General features: G+C 41.7%; 1 protein-coding gene across 1 annotated transcript in view; it reads left to right on the forward strand.

Moving 5' to 3' along the window:
- HIPK1 (homeodomain interacting protein kinase 1) overlaps positions 1–27,830 on the forward strand; it is a 90,461-nt gene that overhangs the window by 10,064 nt on the left and 52,567 nt on the right. Inside the window, exons 2-3 of the mRNA XM_056558349.1 lie at positions 1,357–1,676; positions 23,173–24,250. Of these exons, the coding sequence (XP_056414324.1) occupies positions 1,634–1,676; positions 23,173–24,250 (1,121 nt within the window). The 5' untranslated portion in view covers positions 1,357–1,633. The remainder of the gene's footprint in view (positions 1–1,356; positions 1,677–23,172; positions 24,251–27,830) is intronic.

Consider the following 27,830-nt stretch of genomic DNA (forward strand, 5'->3'; position numbering starts at 1 on the left):
TTTAAAAATCTTAATCATTCCAGTACTTATCAACTGCTGTATGCTCCAGAGGAAGTTTTATAGTTCTTTTCTGTCTGACTACAGTGCTCTCAACTGACTCTTCTGTCCATGTCAGGAACTGTGGAAGCAAATCCCCATTGTGAACCTCTCCTGCTCCGGACAGTTCTGGACATGGACAGAGGTGTCAGCAGAGAGCACTGTAGTCAGACTGGAAAGAAATACACAATTTCCTGTGGAGCATACAGCAGCAGCTAAGTACTGGAAGGCTAAAGATTTTTAAATAGAATACATTTACAAATGTGTATAACGTTCTGGCTCCTGTTCATTTTAAAAACATTTGTTTCTCGCTTGTTTTCCACTGGAGTACCCCTAAGTGCATGCTGTTTTTGGGAGTACTGACATCAGTGTCTGAGTCTGGCTACAGTGTTAAACCACCGTTGTATTTGTTTGCTACTTAGACTTCAGGGATGTGGAAATCCTATCGCCAGACTCCCGGGACATGCAGTTTTGGGCACAGGGCAGGTGAATATATCAGGCCTTTAGCCCTGATTTGGGCAAGCAGAGTCGTATCTGAAAGCTCCCAACAAGTATGGCGGCGCTCAGGCTGTATGGCGCTGACTCCTGGCTCCTGCGCCATACCTGGTGGCCCCCAACTGATTTCAGTAGCTGGGGGCCTCTGCTAATAGCTGGCATGCAGTAATTCTGCTTCCCTAGGTACCATGGCTCTGTCATTGATAGTGCCTGGAGAGGAGGGGGGGGGGGTGTAGTAAAAGTTTAAAAGACACACATTAACACCTTCCATATTAAAAATTAAAATAAAGTTCAAAGTGGCTGCGTTCATAATTGTCCGAACTATTAAAATATGACACTATATCTCCTCTACGGTAAATTACGTAAATGTAAAAAAAAATTTTTTATATAAATAAATAAACCCCAGAATTGCATTTTTTTTTATAACCTTATATCCCAGAAAAAATAAAGAAAAAAGTCTGATTAATACCAAAATGGTACCAATACAAACATATTACGACGCAAAAAAAATTAGCCCTCATACAGCCTGGTATACGAAAAAATGAAGTTACAGGGCTCAGAATATGGCAATTAAAAAAAAAAAAAATTCTAAAGTTAAGAATTTTTTAGTAAAAAATGACAAACTACACAAATTTGGTATTGGTGTAATAAGGAAGTCCTAAAGTATCAAAATAACAGGTCAGTTTGACCACATGGTAAAATGGTGGTTAAAAAAACAAAACATAATTTACTAAATTATAATTTTTATTTTTTTATTTTTATTTTTATTTTTTATCTCAATTTGACCTCACAATTTTTTTTTTTTTTTGTTTTTCTTTGTTTCAGAACATATGTTATGGAAAAATAAAAGGTGTCATTACAAAGTACAACCGGTCCTGCAAAAAACAAGCCCTTATATGGGTCTGGAAAAATAAGATTTATGGCTATTATATTCTGAGGAGGAAAAAGAGAGTGCAAATACGAAAATTGGCGCGGACAAGTGGATTATCATGAGGGACAACTAGATCGTGCTCCTGTTTTAGTCCCTTGGACAAGTAGTTTAAAAAAAAAAAAAAAAAAAAAAAAGTTTCCATACCTCTGGACTTGATAGTTGTCATTTAGTATGAAATTGACTGTATTTCTTCAGAAGCTTGACTTGAAAGCAGGTAAATGATCTATACATTGACAATTCCCCTCACATTGCTGATCGTATGATGTATGGCGCCATTGTCGATGACCTGTGCCCTGCGTTATGCTAACCATCAGATCAATGGGCTTAGCCTGCTGATTCCTGTAGTGCCTAGTCCGGTGTTCCCATGGGGACACGTTGTTGTTAGAGGGGAGTATTGGGAAAACAGAAATAATTATGGTAATAGTAATTTACTCACAGGGGTCCCCAGCTATATTGCATGATACTAGAACAATGCATTAATCTTACGGTAGGTGGTCTTTCTCTTACTTAAAGGGGGGTCTCTTTCTTTGAATTTCATATGTATTCATCATTGTTGAGTGTTTGGGCAGTAAAGGTGTAAATTGGCTTCAGTAAAACCTCTTGCTATGCACATATATCGACAGTTCCATGATTATGTCTGACCTGAGACGGGTCTTTCTTGCTTCCTTTTAACATTTTCAGTTCCTTTTTCTTTATCATTTAGCTTATTCAGTTTGTTCAGGGTGTATGATAACAAAAAAAGTTTAACAATTTATTGCCCAGTGTGCATGAATTTTGTTAATTTTTGAAGGCGAAGCTGGCAGGTGCTAATAGGGGCCGTTACCATGGGCATAATAGCACCTATGATATGGCACTCTGGTACAGTGTAATATCAGTCTCGTTTATATGCAAATGAGGCAGTTCCTCCGATGCATCAGTACGGTTGCCTACCTGCTTCTCTAACAATGCCCCCTCATGAATACTGAGCCGCCCTCTGCAGCGATGTAACTCAAGACCACTCAGCAGGTTATTGGGTATAAAGTAAGGGAATGGCTGTATAGGGCTTTTTACCCTAAATCAGTACAGACCCGTCATTAGTTAATTAACCCCTTCAGCAAAGTTTTAAAAGATGTGGAAATTGGGCTTTGGAGCCCACTGGCGTACCCCTTGTCTGATAGATTACAGGTGGGGATAACAGTACAGATGAGTGTCCGTCAATCAGTAGGATAGAGGAGGTGACCAGCGCACAGAGGGGAGTGGCTAATTGGGGAAGGGGCCGACCTGAGCTGAAAGTCTTATGCAAATATGTTTTTTTTAAACTCTGATATTTTGGCGGATGGAAGGGGTCAATAAACTAATAAGAGGTATGTGGTTTTGTTTGTAATCCTGCACAATGAATGGCATAAACATACATAAAATACTAAATGGCATTATTGCTGATATTTGGTCACATCGAATGTCAGAGAAAAATAACAAAAAGCTATCAAAACAAGACAAAAATAACACCGATAAAACCATGGCGCACAAAATGAGACCTCATACAACCCTGTATATGAAAAATAGGACAATTTTAACATATTCATGTCGTCAAAAAAGTTTGACGGTTTAAAAAAAAAAAAAATAGTACAATTTGGCCATCATACTGTGCAGTATGTTGTGCTTTTTTGTTTACTGAACAATGATCTATCTCTTGGGATACAAAACCTTAGTGGACTCTTCTTTCCTATACAGTGAAAGAGCTGTCTCGTACCAACACAGAGTATGGTAAAATGACGCTATTTTTGCATACTTTGGGTGCCTGGGGGGGATATGTGGAGCCTTTCCTTACAACCGCAAGAAAACTCATAGAAACTATTGCTGAGCTGACCAATGGTTTTACTCCACCTACTTTTATTTATTATTATTATTATTTTTTTAATCTTTATTTATAATTTTAAGTATACAAAAGTTAGAAAAAACCCTTCACCATAACCTTGATTTACAAAGTCAACAATATTACCAATATATTTGATTCTTAATATACCCCTTCTTCTTTACAAAACTCCAATTTTTATCGAGACATGTGTCCCCTCCAAAAACTTCCATTCACCTTCCTACCCTTAGTCAACTGACAACTTACCATATTTAATTTCGTAAAGGGGTACTCTGGTGGAAAACCATAAAAAAAAAAAAAAAATTTAAAAAATTAAAAGTGGTGCCAGAAAGTTAAACAGATGTGTAAATTACTTCTATTTAAAAATCTCAATCCTTTCAGTACATATTAGCAGCTGTATGCTAAAGAGGAAATTCTTTTCTTTTTGAATTTCTTTTTTGTCCACAGTGCTCTCTGCTGACCCCTCTGTCTGTGTCAGGAACTGTCCAGAGCAGCATAGGTTTGCTATTGGGATTTTCTCTTGCTCTAGACAGTTCCAGATAGGGGCATCAGGTGTCAGCAGAGAGCACTGTGGACAAGACAAAAAAGAAATTAATTTCCTCTGTAGCATTCAGCTGCTAATAAGTACTGGAAGGGTAAAGATTTTTTAATAGAAGTAATTTACAAATCTTTCTGGCACCAGTTGATGTTAAAAAAAAAAAAAACTGTTTGTTTTCCACTGGAGTACCCCTTTTAATTCCCATCTTAGTTCATTAATAGTAATAAAAATAATAAATAAAAAATATAATAAAATAATAATAAAAAATAATAAATAGTAAAAATATAATAATAATGATAATAATAATATATAATTTAAAAAAAATAAAATTCCGGGGAGAAGGAAGGAGGGAAGGAAAAAAAAGAGAGAATGGGAAAGAACAGATATGGAGGGGAAAAAAATGTAGTCGTATAGAAGTCGTGACTTCTAATAGTTCTTCCTCGATAGACGTATCAAAAGCAATCGAAGAGAAAATTGGAGCAGAGTCTGAATTTCTCTTTATTGTTTTGGTTGGTTCGTGGCCACTGGCTTGATGTTGTATTTGCATCACGTTTGGTAACTGTCAGGATGCACAGGGCCCTGTTGTAGGATTTGCTTCTCTAGTGATTTCTAGTTATCTCTGATGCCCATAGAAAAGTCCTTATTGGTTTGGCCATGAAATAAATGTCCGGTATCCCTTCCTCCTTTCCCCCAGTGTCCTCTGGCTTTTACTCCTGCCACAACGAGTAACAGAACAACTTGTTCCCATATTTCATAAGGCAGAGTCCACAATGTTGTCCAAGCAGGGCTATGCTGGTTGAGCGTGTTCTTGATGTGTCTGCTTTGGATGAAGCACAAATATTTCCTAGTTTGGAGTTTCTCAGGAATCTGGGTGGGGGAGGTACATCTGGACTCATCTATTATTACATATGCAATCTTTCTTTTCCGTACACTGGTCCTTTTTGTTTGTCAGGAGCCTCCCCCTTGTTTCCTACCGGGCTGGAAATAGCAGAGTGCAGTGTAAGGCTGATCACATTACTCCGATGTTTCTGGCTTAATCTGGGGGATATGTGCTGTTATATAAGCAGATATCAAGCTGATGGAGCTCAGCTCCGGCCTTGCTTCCCCATCTCCCCCATGCACCACGTTCTTCATCTGTGGAGTAGTGTGGTGTCACCTTCCTCCCCATCTCCCCCATGCACCACGTTCTTCATCTGTGGAGTAGAGTATGGTGTCACCTTCCCTCCCCATCTCTCCCATGCACCACGTTCTTCATCTGTGGAGTAGAGTATGGTGTCACCTTCCCTCCCCATCTCCCCCATGCACCACGTTCTTCATCTGTGGAGTAGAGTATGGTGTCACCTTCCTCCCCATCTCCCCCATGCACCACGTTCTTCATCTGTGGAGTAGAGTATGGTGTCACCTTCCCTCCCCATCTCTCCCATGCACCACGTTCTTCATCTGTGGAGTAGAGTATGGTGTCACCTTCCCTCCCCATCTCCCCCATGCACCACGTTCTTCATCTGTGGAGTAGTGTGGTGTCACCTTCCCTCCCCATCTCCCCCATGCACCACGTTCTTCATCTGTGGAGTAGAGTATGGTGTCACCTTCCCTCCCCATCTCTCCCATGCACCACGTTCTTCATCTGTGGAGTAGAGTATGGTGTCACCTTCCCTCCCCATCTACCCCATGCACCACGTTCTTCTTCTGTGGAGTAGTGTGGTGTCACCTTCCCTCCCCATCTCCCCCATGCACCACGTTCTTCATCTGTGGAGTAGTGTGGTGTCACCTTCCCTCCCCATCTCCCCCATGCACCACGTTCTTCATCTGTGGAATAGAGTATGGTGTCACCTTCCCTCCCCATCTCCCCCATGCACCACGTTCTTCATCTGTGGAGTAGAGTGTGGTGTCACCTTCCCTCCCCATCTCTCCCATGCACCACGTTCTTCATCTGTGGAGTAGTATGGTGTCACCTTCCCTCCCCATCTCCCCCATGCACCACGTTCTTCATCTGTGGAGTAGTGTGGTGTCACCTTCCTCCTGCACAGATACCAGTGTTTCCCAACCAAGGTGCCTCCAGCTGTGGCAAACTACAACTCCCAGCATGCCCGAACAGCCTTTGGCTGTCCTGGCATGTTGGGAGTTGTAGTTTGGCCACAGCTGGAGGCACTCTGGTTGGGAAACACTGATCTACTCACTTGCTGTGGATCTCGTCCAGTCTCTTTCCTGTAACCATTCATCTTGTATTATGAGAACATCCAGATGTGATTTGTGGGATGGAGGAAGAAATGTTAAAAAAGGGAAGAAAAAAAAAGCTTTTGGGCTTTGATCAATAGCCCCTTGCGTTCTCTTCTCAGGTTACTGCCTGCACTCATGTTATGTAATCTTAGAGCCAGCAAATTGCATAGAAGAAAATAGGGGGCTGCCCAGGGAGCTACAACTTGATGTATTTTAGGTGCTTTCATGTTTAGCTATTAGCTTAAAATTTTCCTCGTACGCGATCCTGTTGGCCTTTACATAACAAAAATGATTCCATATTTCCCAGACATAATTTTTCCCCTCATCACCATAATATTGCAACGGCCATGTGAAGAAGTTTGACAAAAAGGGTGAATGTTGGGAGGCATCTTGTCTGCAGAGGTGACAAAGCAAGACTGTGGGAGGGGAGAGCATAACTAAAGTGCTCTCTGCTGACACCTCTGTCCATGTCGGGAACTGTCCAAAGCAGGAGAGAATTGCTATGGGGATTTGTTCCTACTCTGGACAATTCCTAAAACGTACAGAGGTGTCAGCAGATAGCACTGTGGTCAGGCAGAAAGGAATTTCAAAAAGAAAAGAACTTCCTCTGTAGCATACAGCAGCTGATAAGTAATGGAAGAATTAAAGGAGAACTCCGGAATAGGAAAATTATCGGCCGTACTGCCTGCAGTAAAAAAAATAAAAAAAAAAAGGTACATACCTTCCTTCGCTCAGCTGGTGCCTCCGGTAACGGTCTCCGCCGCGATCCTCTTCCTGGTTGCCGGTGGTCGGCAAATCATACTGCGCTCAGCCAATCACCGGCCGCAGCGAAGTCCCAACTCTGCCGGTGATAGGCGGAGCGGCAGTGTGAGAACGCTTCAAGACACACAATTCTTCACTACACTGGCACCTGCTTCCGTGGCCGAAAACGTCACACTGCCAGTCAGTCGCTGGCCGAGTCGGGACTTCGCTGCGGCCGGTGATTGGCGGAGCGCAGGATGACTCGCCGACCACCGGCAACCATCAAGAGGATCGCGGCGGAGGCCGGAGCTGGTTACCGGAGGCACCGGGGGAGCGAAGGAAGGTATGTACCTGGAATTTTTTATTACTGCCGGCAGTATGGAGGACAATTTTCCTATTTCGGAGTTCTCCTTTAAGGTTTTTAAATAGAAGTAATTTACAAATATCATACAAGTGGAACAACAGCCAGCATCTGTTAAAACTTCAGATTTATTGTAATCCTTAAAAGTCCATATAGACAGCAGTGAGGGAAAACGTAAGAACAATAAAATCCAGAAAGTTCTGGGTTTTATTGTTCTTAAGTCCCCCCCCCCCCCCCTACTGCTGTCTATATGGACTTTTAAGGATTACAATAAATCTGAAGTTTTAACAGATGCTGGCTGTTGTTCCACTTGTATGGTATTGGTACTGAGGATTGCTGTGGATTCAGGTTAGCTGATACTTCTGGTTTTTCCTAATTTACAAATATGTTTAACTTTCTGGCACCAGTTGATTGAAAAAAAAAAAAAGTGTTTTCCAGTGGAATACCCCTTTAATGTAACCGTTCGCACTCTCTTTCCCATAAATACTTGCGCTTCACGCGTCAGGGCATGCTTGTTTACTTCAAAGGTGGCTAGTCTGTCAGCAGGTATCTATTTCCTGGCAGAAGAAACAAAAAGTCAACATCAACATACCTGATCCTTGTTTACCCAAACATCTGCTGTCGGGGGGCTACCATAGACTTCAGATTTTTTGTGTCCTCTGCCAACATTAACACATATTGGAAGAGTTGCAGAATAACACGATCTATCTGTCCACCTCCAGTCATGACCGTAAATGTTGGCACCCTGAATTTTTTCAAGAAAATGAAATATTTCTCACAGAAAAGGATTGCAGTAACACGTTTTGCTATACACATGTTTATCCCCTTTGTGTGTATTGGAACTAAACCAAAAAAGGGAGGAAAAAAAGCTAATTAGACATAATGTCACACCAAACTCCAAAAATGGGCTGGACAAAATTATTGGCACCCTTAACTTAATATTTGGTTGCACACCCTTTGGAAAAAATAACTGAAATCAGTGGCTTCCTATAACCATCAATAAGCTTCTTACACCTCTCAGCCGGAATGTTGGACCACTCTTCCTTTGCAAACTGCTCCAGGTCTCTCTTATTGGAAGTCGCCTTTTCCCAACTGCAATTTTAAGATCTCTCCACAGGTGTTCAATGGGATTTAGATCTGGACGGACTGCTGGCCACTTGAAAACTCTCCAGCACTTTGTTGACATCCATTTCTGGGTGCTTTTTGACATGTGTTTGGGTCATTGGGGGAGATTTATCAAAACCTGTCCATAGGAAAAGTTGCCCATAGCAACTAATCAGTTCGCTTCTTTCATTTCTAACAAGGCCTCTGCAAAATGAAAGCAATCTGGTTGCTATGGGCAACTCAGCAACTTTCCTCTGGACAGGTTTTGATAAATCTCCCCCATTGTCCTGCTGGAAGACCCAAGATCTCGGACACAAACCCAGCTTTCTGACACTGGGCTGTACAGTGCGACCCAAAATCCGTTAGTAATCCTCAGATTTTATGATGCCTTGCACACATTCACGGCACCCAGTGCCAGAGTCAGCAAAACAACCCCAAAACATCATTGAACCTCCACCATATTTCACTGTAGGTACTTTGTTCTTTTCTTTGTAGGCCTCATTCCGTTTTCGGTAAACAGTAGAACGATGTGCTTTACCAAAAAGCTCTATCTTGGTCTCATCTGTTCACAAGACGTTTTCCCAGAAGGATTTTGGCTTACTCAAGTTCATTTTGGCAAAATGTAGTCTTTCTTTTTAATGTGTCAGCAGTGGGGTCCTCCTGGGTCTCCTGCCATAGCGTTTAATTTCATTTAAATGTTGACAGATAGTTTGCGCTGACACTTATGCTCCCTGAGCCTGCAGGACAGCTTGAATATCTTTGGAACTTGTTTGGGGCTGCTTATCCATCATCCGGACTATCCTGCGTTGAGACCTTTTCATAAATTTTTCTTTTCCGTCCATGACAAGGGAGATTAGCTACAGTGCCATGGGTTGCAAACTTCTTGATAATGTTACGCACTATGGACAAAGGCAAATCTAGATCTCTGGAGATGGACTTGTAACCTTGAGATTGTTGATATTTTTTCCACAATTTTGGTTCTCAAGTCCTCAGTTCTCTTCTCCTCTTTCTGTTGTTCATGCTTAGTGTGGCACACACAGACACACAATGCAAAGACTAAGTGAACTTCTCTCCTTTTCATCTGCTTTTAGGTGTGATTTTTAGATTGCCCACACCTGTTACTTGCCCCAGGTGAGTTTAAAGGAGCATCACATGCTTGAAACAATCTTATTTTATTTCCACAATTTTGAATGGGTGCCAATAATTTTGTCCAGCCCATTTTTGGAGTTTAGTGTAACATTATGTCCAATTAGCTTTTTTTTTGTTTAGTTCCAATACACAGAAAGGGAATAAACATGTGTATAGCAAAACATGTGTTACTGCAATCCTTTCCTGTGAGAAATACTTAATTTTCTAGAAAAATTTCAGGGGTGCCAACATTTACGGCCATGAGTGTATATGCCATCTCAGAAGTGCCCAACATAGTGCCCGTAGGATTCTAACCCTTGTTTTACTGCTCTCAGAAGCTGCAGATGGCAACACGTTATATTTCTATGGCACCTCGGGGTACTGGCTGAGCTGTGGGCACTCTTGTGCGTGACTGAGCGAGCACAGATCTTATGAAAACCAGTGAGTGTTGTTTGTTCAGGATGTCACAGTTATTTATTTATCTGTGGAGTCATTTGTTAGCCAAATAGTTGAGCCGTGGTCTGGGAAATGACTGCTGAATGTTTTACATCCTTTTCACATATTTTGGGTATTGAATCATTTTGTTCTTTTAGCTTTTGTTTCTTAGCAAGAAACTCATGAATGAACAACTAGGAACAAGGTGATTTATCATAATATGACAAGAAGTCCTCCTCGTATTTGTGTATATAAACCTTCCAGGTGCCACCATGTAATACTGCAAATTGTTAAAGGGGTACTCCACTGGAAAACATTTTCTTTTAACTCCACTGGTGCCAGAAAGTAAAACAGATTTGTAAATGACTTCTATTAAAAAAAAAAAAAAAAAAAATCTTTTCAGTACTTATCAGCTGCTGCATACTGCAGAAGAAGTTCTTTTCTTTTTAAAGTATTTTTTCTGTCTGACCACAGTGCTCTCTGCTGACACCTCTGTCCATCTCAGGAATTGTCCAGAGCAGGAGAGGTTTGCTATGGGGAATTTTGCTCCTGCTCTGGACAGTTCCTAAAATGGACAGAAGTGTCAGCAGAGAGCACTGTGGTCAGACAGGCAATTTAAAAAAGAAAAAAGAACTTCCTCTGTAGTATAAAGCAGCTAAGTACTGGAAGGATTAAGATTTTTTTTTTTTTAATAGAAGTAATTTACAAAACAGTTTTACCTTCTTACACCAGTTGATTTAAAAATAAATAAATAAAAAGTTTTGCAGTGGAGTACCCCTTTAAGAAACTGAGCAGCCATGTGTATGTAGTCTATCTATACTTATGTTTCCCAATCAGGATTCCTACAGGTGTTGCAAAACTACAACTCCCAGCATGCCCAGACAGCCTTCGGCGGTCTGGGCATGCTGGGAGTTGTAGTTTTGCAACATCTGGAGGCACCTGGGTTGGGAAACACTGATCTATACCCTCCCTCTTGCTTCTTTCAGCGGGCAGGAGTTTCGAATTGGAGTAGGGGAATGTATCATAAGATCAGCATTGAGCTTTATACTGGCAGGTATGCCATGAAGTACATAGCCTAACGTTTTAGTAGCCATTAGAGATGAGCGAACTTGCAGTAAATTCGATTCGTCACGAACTTCTCGGCTCGGCAGTTGATTACTTTTCCTGCGTAAATTAGTTCAGCTTTCAGGTGCTCCGGTGGGCTGGAAAAGGTGGATACAGTCCTAGGAAAGAGTCTCCTAGGACTGTATCCACCCTTTCCAGCCCACGGGAGCATCTGAAAGCTGAACTAATCTATGCAGGAAAAGTAATCAACTGCCCAGCCGAAAAGTTTGTGACGAATCGAATTTACTGTAAGTTCGCTCATCTCTAGTAGCCATGCAACTAGCTTTCATAGGGTATGTTCACACTGAGGAATTGGAGAGCAATTTACTCGAGTAATTCCGCTCGCTTATTCCTCTCCAATTCCTTCATTGATTTGAATTGAATTCAGCTCTTCAGTTCACATTGAGGAATTTTCGCAAGCGGAATTCCATTCGGCATGAAGAATAGGCATGTTTGTTCTGTAAGCGGAATCCGTGTGTAAATTCCCATAGACCGTATTGTTAAATTTAATTTTTCCCCGCCGAACGTGCTTTTGTTTTTAATTTGCACAGAAAATAAAAGGGAAAATCTAATTGGTGGTTGAAGTCCAGCAAAAACACCCAGCTTCCTCCTATATTCTGCACGGAAAATCGGCGTCAATTCCGGGCGAAAAAGATTTTAAGTTTTTTTTTCTTTTTAAATCAACTGGTTCCAGAAAGTTAAACAGATTTGTAAACGACTTCTATTAAAAAATCTTTTCCCTTCCAGTACTTTTTAGCAGCTGTGTGCTACAGAGGAAATTCTTATCATTATGGAATTTCTTTTTTGTCCTGTCCACAGTGCTCTCTGCTGACACCTGATGCTGTATCAGGAACTGTCCAGAGCAGTAGAAAATCCCCATTGCAAAGCTATGCTGCTCTGGACAGTTCCTGACGCGGACAGAGGTGTCAGCAGAGAGCACTGTGGACAAGACAAAAAAGAAATTAAAAAAGCAAAGAATTTCCTCTGTAGCATACAGCTGCTAAAAAGTACTGGAAGGGAAAAGATTTTTAATAGATTTACTGATGTAAATTACAAATCTGTTTTAACTTTCTGGCATCAGTTCATTTAAAAAAAGAAAAAAAAAATGTTTTTCACTGGAGTACCCCTTTAATGTTCGACGCCTTGGTGGTTAGTCCCGAATTAGAATGTTATATCCTTGGGTGCCCTGATTCCAATAGCTATAAAATTATATTAAAAAAAAAATGTTTTAGTATCAATTGACCCAAAGTCCTTGAAATGTTTGGCTGATATTCCTACCTCATTTTCCGGGGCCGTGCCCCTCATCAGTAAAGAGCTGGGTACTACTTGCTTAGGGAAGATCTATTTGATATGAAGCTCTCCTTGTGGAGATCCAGTGGGTTGTAGAGAATCTTAGAAGATATCCCTTGTCATGTTTGAAGACACTGTTTAATGGATGGGTGTTACCTATAGGTGTCAGTAGAGAGACATTTTTTTATTTTTTTAATTCTTTTTCTTATTTTTGGAAGGTGATCTTATTTGCATACTTCCCAGGGTGCATTGCCGATAAGGCCCCCTTCTCCAGATGGATCTTTGCAAGGAGAACCAGAGAACTCATACCAAGAATTTTCTAAGTGTAAAGTCTCGCTGAAGTTTGGGAAGCAGGAGAGCTCCCTTTTTGTTCTCTCTTCTTGTCATGTAGTCCTTGTCCTAATGTGACATCAAAGCTCCTGGCACAGTCTCGATCTTTTGAAGTTGATACCAGCTGTTTTTACTACCGCCGAGAAGGGAAAATAATGTTGTGCCTAGGCGCAGCTCGCTTGGTCATGCATGTATGTTTGTTCTTACCTATACATTCTCCCTTCACTGTGCTGGAACACTAAAGGTCGCTACATACTTTGTGACCTGCTCTGTGCTTTGCCTTTTTAAAGCTCCGTTTCTTAACCCCTTAAGGACCCAGCCCATTTTCACCTTAAGGACGCAGCCATTTTTTGCACATCTGACCACTGTCACTTTAAGCATCAATAACTCTTAGATGCTTTTACTTTTCATTCTGATTCTGAGATCTTTTCGTGACATATTCTACTTTATGTTAGTGGTAAAATTTTGTCGATACTTGCATCATTTCTTGGAGAAAAATTCCAAAATTTTGTAGCGGGCTTTCCGCTGCATATTTGAAAGTGGGCGGGCTCTTCTCAGCTGTCCGCAGCAGATTTTGTGCAGCAGAATTTACGCTGCGGAAAATCCGCTACAGTCCCTACTGACTTCAATGGGGCTTGCAGCAGATTTTCCGCAGTGTACATTCTGCCGCGGAAATTTGGCTGCGGACAGCCGAGAAGAGCCCGCCCACTTTCAAATACGCAGCGGAAAACCCGCTAAAAATCCGTTCATGTGAACGTACACTTGAAGTGGATTTAAAGGGCCTTCATATTAGAAATACCACATAAATGACCCTATTATAAAAACTGCACCCCTCAAAGTATTCAAAATGACATTCAGTAAGTGTGTTAACCCTTTAGGTGTTGCACAGGAATAGCAGCAAAGTGAAGGAGAAAATTCAAAATCTGCATTTTTTACACTCGCATGTTCTTGTAGACCCAGTTATTGAATTTTTACAAGGGGTAAATGGAAAGAAATCTTCCTAAAATTTGTAACCCAATTTCTCTCGAGTAAGGAAATACCTCGTGTGTACGTCAAGTGTTCAGCGGGCGCAGTAGAGGGAGCGACAATGGGATTTTGAAGAGTGAGTTTTTCTGAAATGGTTTTTGGGGGACATGTCACATTTAGGAAGCCCCTATGGTGCCAGAACGGCAAAAAAAAAAAAAAAATACCCACATGGCATACTATTTCTGAAACTACATCCCTCAGGGAACGTAACAAGGGGTACAGTGAACCTTCACACCCCACAGGTGTTTGAGGACTTTTCGTTAAAGTTGGATGTGTAAATGAAAACATTTTTTTTATTTTTTTTTACTAAAAAAAACTGTTTTTCCCCAAATTTTACAAGGGGTTATAGGAGAAAATCATTAAGCTTTGTACAAAATGCACAACGAGACAAACATTTAAAGGAACGTAAAATAACAAGAGATACAACTCCAAATCCACAGGGGCAGGAAGGGGGAGATCTGGTCAGGGTACATCAGATTCATGTATATATTACCACAAGTACAAAGATGTGTAAGCAGTGGGGAAACACTACAAAATGCCCAGAGTAGATAAATCAGTAAACCAGGAAAGGGTTAAATCCTGGATAATAACCCCATGATAAGGTGCATAGAAACTAAATAGATTTCACCCATAGATAAATATTGAAGGCTAGAACTGAAGACCCAACAAAAAGTAAATAAAGTATAAACAGTAAATTACCTAGTGGAGAGGGTGAGAGAGTATAAGACCAGACAGCCGTGGCCCGACGGTTCACCAAGATAGGCTTCTTCCGGGGTGTTTCTAAAGAAAACCGTATGGCAAAAAAACAAAAAACGGATGGAACAGTATAGGAAAAAGTAAATCGTATGCGTTTTTAAACTGTATACTGTTTTTTAAAAGTGCATACAGTTCCGTCCTTTTTATAAAAAAAATAAATACGTTTCTGAAAATGTTGTCCATTTTTTAATGGGAGGGGTGTTGGGTGGTGACTTTAGGATGCAAATGCGCATGTGCATAGTAAAAACCGTGTACGGTTTCCCGTATGGAACCGTATACATGTGCGTATACCATTGACTTCCATGTAAAAAAAAACCTAAAACTTATGCGGTTGTAGTACGGCTTTTAAACCGCAGTCAATACCGTGGTTGACCACTATTTTGTCTCCGGTTTAAAAACCATACTGCAACTGCATACGTTTTTTTTTAACATGGACGTCAATGGGAAACGCACGTGTATACAGTTCCATACGGGAAACCGTAAACTGTTTTTACTTTGCATATGCGCATTTGCATCCTAAAGTCCCCACCCAACACCCCTCCCATTCAAAATGGACAAAATTTTCAAAAACGTCTTTTTTTTTTTATTTTGTAAAAAGGACGGAACTGTATGCACTTTTAAAAACAGTATACAGTTTAAAAACGCATACGGTTTACTTTTTCCCATACTGTTCTATTGTTCCATCTGTTTTTTTTTTTTTTTTTTTTGCCATACCGTTTTCTTTAGAAAAACTGATTGAAAACAGTATGGCAAAAACGTGATGTGAACCCAGCCTGTATTTTCCAACCAGTGTGCCTCCAGCTGTTGCAAAACTACAACTCCCAGCATGTACTGATTGCCGAAGGGCATGCTGGGAGATGTAGTTATACAACAACTGGAGGTACGCAACTACAACTCACAGCATGGCGAGACAGCAGTTTGCTGTTTGTGCATGCTAAGAGTTGTAGTTTTGCAACATCTGGAGGGCTACAGTTTACAGACTACTTTATAGTGGTCTCCAAACTGTAGCCCTCCAGATGTTGCTAGGAAACTCACCGACTTCAGTAGTCTTCACCACCCCTGCCACCTCACTCCTATCGCTTCAGGGGGATTGTGGGTGTCTTGGACACTCTGGATCCCCCTTATTTTCCGGGTCACTGGAGACCCGTATGACCCGGAATCGCCGCAGATCACTTTTCTGAATTGACCTGCGGTTTGCGGCGATTGCCAACATGGGCATTTGCACGGGATGCCTGCTGATAGATAATTCCCACTGGTGCCAAAAAGTTTAAACAGATTTGTAAATTACTTCTAGTTAAAAATCTTAATCCTTCCAGTACTTATCAGCTGCTGTTTGTTCCACAGGAAGTTCTTTTTATTTTTGAATTTCCTTTTTGCCTGACCACAGTGCTCGCTTCTGACACCTCTGTCCATGTCAGGTAATGTCCAGATCAAGAGAGGTTTGCTATGGGGATTTGCTCCTACACTGGACAGTTCCTAAAATGGACAGAGGTGTCAGCCGAGAGTACTGTGGTCAGACAGAAAATAATTTCCTCTGTAGTATACAGCAGCTGATAAGTACTGGAAGGACAAAGATTTTTAAATAGAAGTAATTTACAAATCTGTTTAACTTTCTGGCACCAGTTAATTTAAAAAAAAAATGTTTTACAGTGGAGTATCCCTTTAAGATGTTTGTATTGGGTTTACATTTGAATAAGCAGTCCAGGAAATCAGTTTTTTACTTATACAGTGCAGCAAAGGGTATTATTAAATAAAGTACATGCTGCTGTGTATGCTTTGTTTACCTGTTTTAGCTTATATGGCATGCAGGGATTGTCTGCCATCTTGATTACTGTTTACACTCTGATATGGTTTCTTAGTGCTGCCCACATGATGCAGATAATGGGGTTGGTGTCTACATTAAAGTGCAGTAAGTGATTATGTAAGCATGTAGTTCACAGGAAGTCAGGTGACACAGTACAGATCATTTCCTGTAGCACATTAAAGAGGTAATAATAAAGCAACAAATGCCCACATACTTACCTTACCTGCTCCCTCAGTGCTACGGCTGTCAAATTTTCCAGTCCGTGTTCCCGTGTTTTTCCTTTATCATGTTGGGCTCAGACAATCGCAGCAGAGAGTTGGGATGTTACCATAAGAAGTAACAACACAGGAGCATGGACTGGAAGATATGTCTGCAGCACCATGGGAGCAGGTAAGCAAAGTATACAGGATTTTTTATTTTTTATTGCATAGAAACGTATTTAAGACCTGTCCTCTTCTGGTTGTTAGACTGGTGGTCACATTAGCCAGCTGTAGTAATTATCTGTATGGATGAAATGGGAATACTGGTTTACATTATATGGGGGGGTCGAAATACCAGAATGCCTCTCTGTGGTCTATTCACATGTACAGTATTCTGCACAGATTTTATGCGCAGGATTCTCTGCTGCAGATTTCAATGTAAACTAAATGACTGAACACAGCTGGAAATCTGCGCAGAATACTGTACGTGTGAATAGACCCTTCAGAATATTAAATGGTATTTCCAAGGTTATTAGCAGTTGAGGATTGTGCTAGGTTATAACTTTTGGGAATTTATCGACTTTGCAGCAGTTTTCTAAAAAAATAAAATGTTGCAAGTTGTGGTGCCTGCTTGGTTTGCCCTGGGATTGTTCCTTTTTTTTTTATTTTGGGTCGCTTATGTTGCTATGCCTGGATAGGGAGCGGACAAGTCTTTGGTAACCCAACAGATTTACTATAATTTATGCCAGAAATGACTGTAAATTATAACAGAGATGTGCGTTTGGTCATAGCTGGCATAGATGTACCGTAGTCCCTCAAGTTACAATATTAATTGGTTCCAGGATGACCATTGTATGTTGAGACCATAACTCTATGGAAACCTGGTAACTGGTTCTAAAGGGACCAAAATGTCATCCAAAAATAGGAAAAAGTGAGGATTAAAGAAAAATAAGTAGATAACCAATATAGATAAAAGTAAGAAAGATCTGCTGGAAGCTGTAAATCTCCGTCTATTTCAGTGTTTTCCAACCAGGGTGCCTCCAGCTGTTGTAGTTTTGCAACAGCTGGAGGCACCCTGTTTGGAGAACACTGAAATAGACAGAGATTTACTAGAGCTTCTTCAGGGTACTGTACAGTACACAAAATGTCCTAAAAAAGTAATGGAGCTGCCCTTACTTGGTGTCCAAAGGAGGAGCTAACATGGAATAGTTTAAAATTAGTACAGAACATGTAATACCTCCCTGTACTGTAGGGGGTGCTACCAGACACCAGTCAGTGCATACACTTCAGGAATACAGGGGTTTTACCAGTGAATGCCCATTCTGATTGGTCGGTTCTTCCAGCCATTGACATGTTTTGCAGATTTGGACTGTCTGTAGCATTGTATGTTGAGTCTGGTTTCAAGTTACAATGGTCCAGAAAAGACCATTGTAAGTTGAGGCCATTGTAAGTTGAGGGAGCACTGTATATATTTTCAGAAATGGTGCTACGATAGTCTGTGGGCTGCGTATAGGAATGCACTTTGGGCCCCACTGACTCTACTGTTGCAGTATCATGCACGGACAAGAATGGTGCCGTATTCTGGAGATAACGCAGGCCCTTTATGTCATTCATCTGTGACCTGAACATTATTCTATACATGTTGAGTCTGTGTGGACTCTCTCCGTAAAGACAGTCTTTCTTCTAAGACCTTTTATTTAGCCCTCTCTTTACAGTCGATGTGACAGTACATACTGTAAGTGTTGAGCAAGCGCCCAGCACGGACGGTAAGAGGGCTGTTGTAGGTAGAGACAAGGCTTAGCGTGTTTTATGGAAATACAGATTGAGAAACCGAGCCCTTCTGTGACAGGAAAGGATTATCCTTGAGTAAAAATAGACCAGAGCAAGATTACGTAACGTGTACATTATAAATAATTTATGGCTACATCATAACTTTCTGCATGGACATCTTGGGGTTTTTAGGGGGACTTGGTACTGGGGGGGGGGGGGGGGGGGAGCAGAGATACCAGTGGAGGAGGCTGCTGGAGTTCTGCTTTAATATATTACAGAAATAGACATTCATATCTGAGCTCCTACCTCTTAATAAAATGCTGCTGATATCATTCATTTCGATTTCTCATATTTTGTATAATCAGAAAATAAAATCTGGTTAGAAAAGTATTCCAGTATTCAAGGCTGTAGAGGCGGTCACTTCATAAATGGCTCATATGTAATAGTCGTAGCCAATGTACTGCAGTAAAATGAATTTGGGACCTTTTTAAAGGGGTACTCCGCCATCCCATCGTTCGGAAAAAAAAAAATCCGAACGCTTGCAGCGGGGGTTGTGACGTCTCGACCAGGCACCTTCTCGTCGCACTACGCCCCCTCAATGCAAGTCTATGGGAGGTGGCGTGGCGACCGCCACGCCCCCTCCCATAGACTTGCATTGGGGGGGCGTGGTGTGACGTCACAACCCCTGCCGCCGGCACCCAGCATTCTAAACGAACGCAGGGTGCTGCACAGAGTTTGCGGGGGTCACAGCTGCAGGACCCCCACGATCAGACATCTTATCCCCTGTCCGTTGCATAGGGGATAAGATGTCTAGGGGCAGAGTACCCCTTTAAAGCGGTTTTCCTGACAAATCACACTGATGGCCTGTTGTCAGAATAGGCTTTCATTGTCTGATTGGCTGCCACCCGCCACACCCCTGCAGATCAGTTGATCAGTGGGGGTGTGACGGGTGTGTTGGTACCCTGCCAGTCAGACATTGATGGCCTATTCTTAGAATATACCATCAGTGTGAAGTGCCCACAAAAACCTTTTTAAAGGGGTACTCCACAGAGTACCCCTTTAAATTCATAGAATGTAAAATCATTTATAAGATAAGAATGCCTAAACTGTTTTGAATTCCTGTGCCATGTGTTTTTCATTGTAAAATATTTATAAGATATTTTAATATTTGTATATTCTAACCAGAGTTGGTACATATATGTGAGTTATAATATAGCAAGCAGTACCGGGACTCTGGAGTTTTCTGTACTTCCGACTCCCCAACTCCGACTCCTCTGTATTAATATGCGAATGTATTTTATACATTCTTTGAAGGAAAGAAAGGTAACATACCTGTCACTACCACAGGACTACTGGCTTGGAAGCCAACAGTCTACTGTATTGAACAGTTTGTGTGCTGATCTGCTGCTGAAGATAGGGCAGTGGGAGGATCAAGGAAGGGGCATTTATTATAAAACATCATTTCCCTAGTAAAATCCCATAGTCCTGTTTAAAGGGGTACTCCGCCCCTAGACATCTTATCCCAGGGGTCCTGCTGCTGGTGACCCCTTTTGGATAGGGGATAAGATGTCTAGGTGCGGAGTACCCCTTTAAGCTAACAATCGAGTTTACAAGTTTTTATAGCCTTAGCTGAATGGCAGCAGTTTTTCCAATGGTTTACAGCTTCAGTCTTGAACTATTGACCCTCCATTCCCTTCACTTATACAAGTGTCTCTAGTCCTGCAAAAAACATATTTCCTTAAACCCTTATCAGTGAGAGGCTAGGTTACCCATGGGTTCCCTGTAACAGCAGAACACAGCACTATGGAAAGTCTAAGTATGCGTTGTGTGCCATATAGTAAAGCACATGAAAAGCATGCTTCTTCACGGTCACTTAACGTGTTCGTTTTGCGGTTACGTGAGGCACTGCATGCATTGGTCTTTATTCTTACAGTAGAGAATTCATTAATTATAACTTTTTGTGAATTGGGACATTTAAACTTGCTTTTATTTTTTATTTCAATCTAAATTTAGTAGGAGTCGGTGCATTTGCCGACTCAGACTCCAGGTACCCAAAATTTCGTTCAACTCTGACTCCACAGCCCGTACTCTGCTCAGCCACGACACGGCAGGTGTAGGGCCACACTTTAGTCCATAAGAGAAGTGTGGAAAATGCAGAAATCCCATTTATTGAAGGTGGTAGTCAGACCCACTTCATGTGAACACGTATGTGAGGTAGGGGGCAGCCTTCAGTTGTCTTTGGAGTGTATTATGAGCGTGCTTTGTGGCAGCGGCAATAGGGCTTGGCAAGCTTTGTCCATTGTCTATGGTTTATAATATGATCCTGTTATCATCTTCCAGCTTTATACACACATGAGAGGTATAATCCTTCCCTCTGAGTATAAGAAACATAACCATCTGAAAACCTTATACAGGTGACGTCTGGCCTAAACATTCCTGGCTGGCCATTGTCTGACATGAGTGAAATGATTTTGTCTGCCTTTTCCTGTTCTGGTCCGCTTTAGGTAAGGGTACAATCCACTGTGAAGATCCAAAACAGTGTTTTCCCAACCTGGGTACCTCCAGCTGTTGCAAAACTACAACTCCCAGTATGTCCGGACAGCCTTCGGCTGTCCGGGCATACTGGGAGTTGTAGTTTTGCAACAGCTGGAGACACCCTGGTTGGAAAACACTGATCCAAAACATAAGCTGATGTATTGTGCATGTTAGTCGGCACCCCAGGTCAGTCTCCAAATGGAAATCCACTACTGCTCTGCTACGGAATTGACCCTTCGTGTATGTTCACAAGTGGCAGATATGCTGTAGATAAATCCTTGTTAAGAGAAGAATTGCTCTGTTCTCCTACGCCAGTGTTTCCCAACCAGGGTGCCTCCAGCTGTTGCAAAACAACAACTCCCAGCATGCCCGAACAGCCTTAGGCTATCCGGGCATGCTGGGAGTTGTAGTTTTGCAACAGCTGGAGGCACCCTGGTTTGGGAATCACTGTCCTACATCATGCACTCAGTCATCCAATACAGGACCACAAGCACGATAGGAGGGGAATTGTATCACTGATGGTATGACGTGACTGAAGACCATTCTTATACAATGTCTAAGTGGCAGTGTTCTTCTTACCAGCTTTGCTCTGGTTAGCAGCATTGATAGTGTGGTTTCTACTCAGGATGAAAAAAAGCTGGGTGTTTTACATTGAATCCATTATGACAACTTGTAGTAGGGTCCTATTTGCCTCTGAAAACTTTCCTTTTGTTATGCTGTGAAATGCGGCCTTCACTTTTGTGACTCCGAATAGGGCAGGGCAGCGTGTGATAGGAAAAACAACACGGCCTCCTTTGAATGTCACCACACAGCTGCGCTCTCTGCATTCAGCCAGTGATAATGGAATAACCCCCACAGGACATGGGTTACTCATTTCCAAGGGTCACATTAATCCCCATCAGAGGTCGCCTTGTTCTGCCTCTGCTCAGCACCATTTGACTGCAGGCTTATTTTCTTTCCTGGTTTGCTCTCTGACCTCCAGGCTAGACTCCCATTTTGTAGGCTAATCCCGGTCAGTGCTTACAGAAGCAGCCCTGTAATGAATGCTGTGGGTGAATACTGCAGGCCCTACAGTTCTCATTCCACCCCGACCTAGGCTTGTCTTGCAGAGTAGTTGTAATTTGACTCTGAGCAATGAAGTGCATTATCCACTTATGCATGTACACGTGTTCCTGGAGGATCTAGGTATGAGCTGGTTATGTGGGAGATAACATAGTGATCATGGGGCAGACATCCATCTGGACTTCTCCCAGCCTAAAGTATCTGCTGTCAACACAAACTTTTTATATAATGTAGATAAAACCATTATATGTATATTTGTAATCTACACTGGTTAAAAAAAAAAGTATATTGTTGTCTCTACAGCTGTTTGTGTGTATCTATGAGTAGTCCAAATAAAGGAAGTGAGGGTGGACAAGCAGGGCTCTGTGCACTTAGAACCTTAGTGTCCAGAGCCCTGCTTGTCCTATTGACAAGTCAGGAGGCTGCACAGAGCCCTGCTTATCCTACCCTCACTTCCTGCATTTGGACTCCTTATAGACACACAGACGAGAGCTGCAGGGACAGTATTTTTTAACCTAAATATACATGCCATTTTTAATCAATGTATATGATCTACATTAAATCAAAAGTTTTTGTTGGAGACAGGTGCACTTTAAATGGCTGCATACAGTGAACAGTTTGCATTTACACCAGATGAAGGCCAGATAGAGATTAACTTTAACAGAGCCCTGCCTGTCCCTCCGGTGCACACAGAGCCCTGCCTGTCCCACCCACACTTCCTGTATTTTGTCCATGCACAGACAAACAGGCAATATATAATTTTTTTGAACCAATATATTACAAATATACGTATATTATCTATTATAAATTAAAAAACATTTTTTACAAATGTTACAGGTACTCTTTAAATAATTACTATATCTGCACTGTAATGCTACTCCATATAGAGGTGTAGCTGCTCTTATTTCAGTACATTGTATTGTTCTTTTACTTCATTGGTATTACCACAGATCACTATGTAATTGGGCATGTGGATTTGGGAGTAATGTAAATGCACCACTGTAGATTCTACAATGCGGAGCCCTCGCAGTGAATTGTTTTTAAGAGGTCTCCTTCCACAGAATAGCAGATGGAAAAAGCTGTGTGTTTGAGCTAGCTCTATACGTTTCAGGCCACAGGAAAATGTCATTCCCTAGGAGGTCAGATCAGTGTAAATTCTTCTTTCATGCAGAGAAAGCTTCCATTTGGAAAAATAAACATAAAGCCTTCCATGCTGAGAAATTGTTTTCTGGAATCTGTCCGGTATGACCACTTCGACCGCTTCCTTTTTATTTTTAGATAAGCCGGAATGCTAGATATTGTCAATTTAAGGAAACATTGGAAGCCGCTATCTGCCGAGTTCCTTTCCTTTGCTGCTCCAGTATTTGTCCTTCAAGGTTATATGTGTGTATCTTGGTGCTCTTAGACATTGCATACTATGTACAATAGCATTAAAGTGTGTTATTTCTGTTTTTCAGGTATGGCATCACAGCTGCAGGTGTTCTCCCCTCCTTCAGTATCGTCCAGTGCCTTCTGTAGTGCAAAGAAACTTAAAGTTGAGCCTTCTGGCTGGGATGTTACGGGACAGGGTAATAGCAACAAGTATTACGCACACGGCAAGAACCTCTCAGTCGCTCAAGGGCACCCAAGTTCATCTCACCAGGTAGCTAACTTCAGTCTCCCTGCCTACGAGCCCAGTCTCCTCATCCCAGCCACCGCAGCAGAGCATATAGTGGTAACTGCTGCAGACAGTACTGGCAGCGGACCCACCACCTCCTTCCAGAGCAGCCAAATCCTAAACCACAGAAGCAACGTTTCTTTACTGGAACCATACCAAAAATGTGGACTGAAAAGGAAAAGTGAAGAGGTGGACAGCAACGGTAGTGTGCAGATTATTGATGAACGGCCACCTCTGATGCTGCAAAACAGAACCGCGGTGGGTGCTGCTGCCACGACCACCACTGTAACCACTAAAAGCAGCAGTTCCACTGGTGAGGGGGATTACCAGCTTGTTCAACATGAAATTTTGTGTTCCATGACCAATAGCTATGAAGTCCTGGAGTTTTTGGGCAGAGGGACTTTTGGCCAAGTGGCAAAATGCTGGAAGCGGAGCACAAAGGAAATTGTGGCTATTAAGATCCTAAAGAACCATCCTTCCTACGCCAGGCAGGGTCAGATAGAGGTGAGCATCCTCTCGCGCCTGAGCAGCGAGAATGCAGACGAGTACAACTTTGTCCGCTCGTACGAGTGCTTCCAGCACAAGAATCACACTTGCCTTGTTTTTGAAATGTTGGAACAGAACTTATATGACTTTCTGAAGCAAAATAAGTTCAGTCCTCTTCCGCTGAAGTATATTCGCCCCATATTACAGCAGGTTGCCACTGCCCTGATGAAGCTGAAGAGCTTAGGGCTGATTCACGCTGATCTGAAGCCAGAGAACATCATGCTTGTGGATCCGATACGTCAGCCTTACAGAGTGAAGGTGATAGACTTTGGCTCGGCCAGTCATGTCTCTAAAGCAGTGTGCTCGACCTACTTGCAATCTCGGTACTACAGGTAAGGTTACTTTTACTTTAAGTTTGTTTGAAAAAAATTCTAAGAGGCCATAGACCATAATTCTGCCATGGAAGACAAGCTGCCAGGTTTCTTGGTATTGCATAGTCTTAGTGTTGTCTACCATTATTAGGTCCCAGACCCAGCCACATCATGGAAAGAAAATGTACTACAGTGATCCCTCAACTTACAATGGTCTCAACATACAATGGTCTTTTCTGGACCGTTGTAACTTGAAACCAGACTCAACATACAATGTACAGACAGTCCAGATCTGTGACACCTGTCACAACTGGAGGAACTGACCAATCAGAATGGGCATTTTACTGGCAAATCACCTCTATTACTTAAGTGCCTGCACTGAATGGCTGTCTGGTAGCGCCCCCTACAGTACAGGAAGGAACTACAGGTTCTGTACTACTCCTTACCTGTGCCAGGGTTAGCTGCTCCTTTGGACACCAAGTAAGTGCGGCTCCATTTGGGACACTGTGTGTACTGTATAGGACCCTGAAGTAGCTCCTGTCCTCTACATAAACCATTGTTTCCCAACAAGGGTGCCTCCAGCTGTTGTAAAACTACAACTCCCAGCATGCCCGGATAGCCGTTGGCTGTCCGGGCATGCTGGGAGTGGTAGTTTTGCAACAGCTGGAGGCACCCTGGTTGGGAAACACTGACATAGACAGTGATTTACAGCTCCCAGCAGATCTTTCTTACTTTTATATGTAAGGATTTGCTTTCTCTATTAGTTATCTACTTATTTTTCTTTAATACTCACTTTTTCCTTTTTTTGGATGACATTTTGGTGGCTTCAGAACCAATTACCAGGTTTCCATAGAGTTATGGTCTCAACTAGAGATGAGCGAACTTACAGTAAATTCAATTTGTCACGAACTTCTCGGCTCGACAGTTGATGACTTATCCTGCATAAATTAGTTCAGCTTTCCGGTGCTCCGGTGGGCTGGAAAAGGTGGATACAGTCCTAGGAAAGAGTCTCCTAGGGCTGTATCCACCTTTTCCAGCCCATGGGAGCACCTGAAAGCTGAACGAATTTATGCAGGAAAATTCATCAACTGCCGAGCCGAGAAGTTCGTGACGAATCAAATTTACTGTAAGTTCGCTCATCTCTAGTCTCAACATACAATGGCCTCAACATACAATGGTCGTCCTGGAACCAATTAATATTGTAACTTGAAGGACCACTGTACTAAATCCACAGCCAAGTTCCTAGGGGAAACGCCCCCGTCTTCCAGGGTTGGTGGAGCTTGTGGTGTACATGACCATTCCAAATTTTTCTTTCAATAGAAAATGACCCAGAAAGCCCTCAAGATCATTGAGATCTGAAGCATCACTAAATATATACTGTAGAATTTAATTTGAATGTGAAAAATATCCGTGTACCCCAGACAATTCATTTTCTACATTTACAAGTGTCTCCAGTTCAGTAAATGACAGTGTTAAAAAAAAAAAATAATAATAATAATAATTAAATAGGCCATAAATTTATGTAAACTTTCTCACCACACCTATTGAATGCAAACCAGATTATGTAACGTAGTTAAATGTGTATGGATGCCGGCTGTACAAGGATGTAGGGGCTGTCTGACTAATGTAGAGGATGTTTCGAAGTCTGGTCTGTTTCAAGACTGTATACATTATACCCATGAGACACAAAAGCATAAAGCAGATTTTCTTCTTCTAAATATATACACAGTATCCTGATGTATAGCAGCAGTGCAGACTTAAAGCTTGATGTGAATGGGGCCTAAGCTGTAGCATGTAGGTTTTTATATCTTCCTGCTTTACAGCAGCCTCTTGCTACATTGAGTGCACAGGGGCATAGATATCATAAATACTACATAACAACCAGTCACACGCCCCAACTTATCTCTTTAGTGCAGGTTAGAGTAGTGATACACAGTGTAAGAGGGCATTGTCATGCTGGATTTGAAAAGGGACTTTATTGCTTTACAGTTTTTTTTTGTATAAGTCTGAGAATACTGATTACATTTCTTTTATTTGTTTCATTGAGGTTTTTGGTTTGTGTATTTCTTGTTCTGGTCTGAACATATGTCATGTGTTTTCCCCTGCCCCTCCTCCTAACCATAAGATTCTAGTTAATGTTTAACCCCTTAACGACGCAGGACGTAAATGTACGTCCTGGTGATGCGGTACTTAACGCACCAGGACGTACATTTACGTCCTGAGCATAACCGCGGGCATCGGAGCGATGCCCGGATCATGCGCGGCAGGTCCCAGCTGTTGATCGCAGCCAGGGACCCGCCAATAATGGACACCCGCGATCCCACGGATGTCCGCCATTAAACCCTCAGATGCCGTGATCAATACCGATCACGGCATCTGCAGCATCGCAGTCACATAATTGCTGCCGCGGCGATCCGATCATCCAGCACGGCAGCCGGAAGTCCCCTCACCTGCCTCCGCTGCCTTCCGGGAGTGTTCTGCTCTGATCTGCCTTCCCGCAGACCAGAGCAGAAGATGACCGATAACCCTGATCAGTGCTATGTCCTATATATAGCACTGAACAGGATTAGCAATCGAGTGATTGCTTTAAATAGTCCCCTATGGGAACTATTAAGGTGTAATAATAAAAGTAAAAAAAGGAAAAGGAAAAAAAAAGGAAAAAAAATTTGAAAACCCCCCTCCCCCAATTAAAACGTAAATTGCCCCCATTTTCCCTATTTCAGCCCCAAAAAGTGTTAAAAATATTTTATATACATATTTGGTATCGCCGTGTGCGGAAATATCTGAACTATTAAAATAAAATGTTAATGATACCGTACGGTGAAAGGCGTGAACATAAAAAAAAGTCCAAAATAGCTGCATTTTTATAACCTTTTATTCCCAAAAATTTTTATAAAAAATGTATTAAGTTTTATATAAGCAAATATGATATCAATAAAAAGTACAGATCACGGCGCAAAAAATGAGCCCTCATACCGCCGCTTATACGGAAAAATGAAAAAGTTATAGGTCTTCAAAATAGGGGGATCTTAAACGTACTAACTTGGTTAAAAAGTGTGATTTTTTTTTTAAGCGCAACAGTAATAGAAAAGTATGTTATCATGGGTATCATTTTAATCGTATTAACCCACAGAATAAAGAACACATGTCACTTTTACCATAAATTGTGCAGTGTGAAAACGAAACCTTCCAAAATTAGGAAAATTGCGGTTTTCTTTTTAATTTCCCCACACAAATAGTATTTTTTGGGTTGCGCCATATATTTTATGGTAAAGTGATTGCATTACAAGTGATGGTATTACAACGGACAACTGGTCGCACAAAAAACAAGCCCTCCTACTAGTCTGTGGATGAAAATATAAGAGTTATGATTTTTTGAAGGCGAGGAGGAAAAAATGAAAACTTAAAAATAAAAAAATTTCTGCGTCCTTGATGCCCAAAGGGGCTGCGTCCTTAAGGGGTTAAGCAGGGCACAGATGTTCTCTGTTACGTTTTTCATCTTTTCCAGCTTCATATAAGTAGCTTTGCATTAAACATAAACATCTTAGTGTCCCTGTTTCAGAAAACCTTTGGCATATCATTGAGACATTGTCAATAGTTT

This window comes from Hyla sarda, chromosome 2 (assembly GCF_029499605.1).
Source record: "Hyla sarda isolate aHylSar1 chromosome 2, aHylSar1.hap1, whole genome shotgun sequence".
In the NCBI taxonomy this organism is placed as follows: domain Eukaryota; kingdom Metazoa; phylum Chordata; class Amphibia; order Anura; family Hylidae; genus Hyla; species Hyla sarda.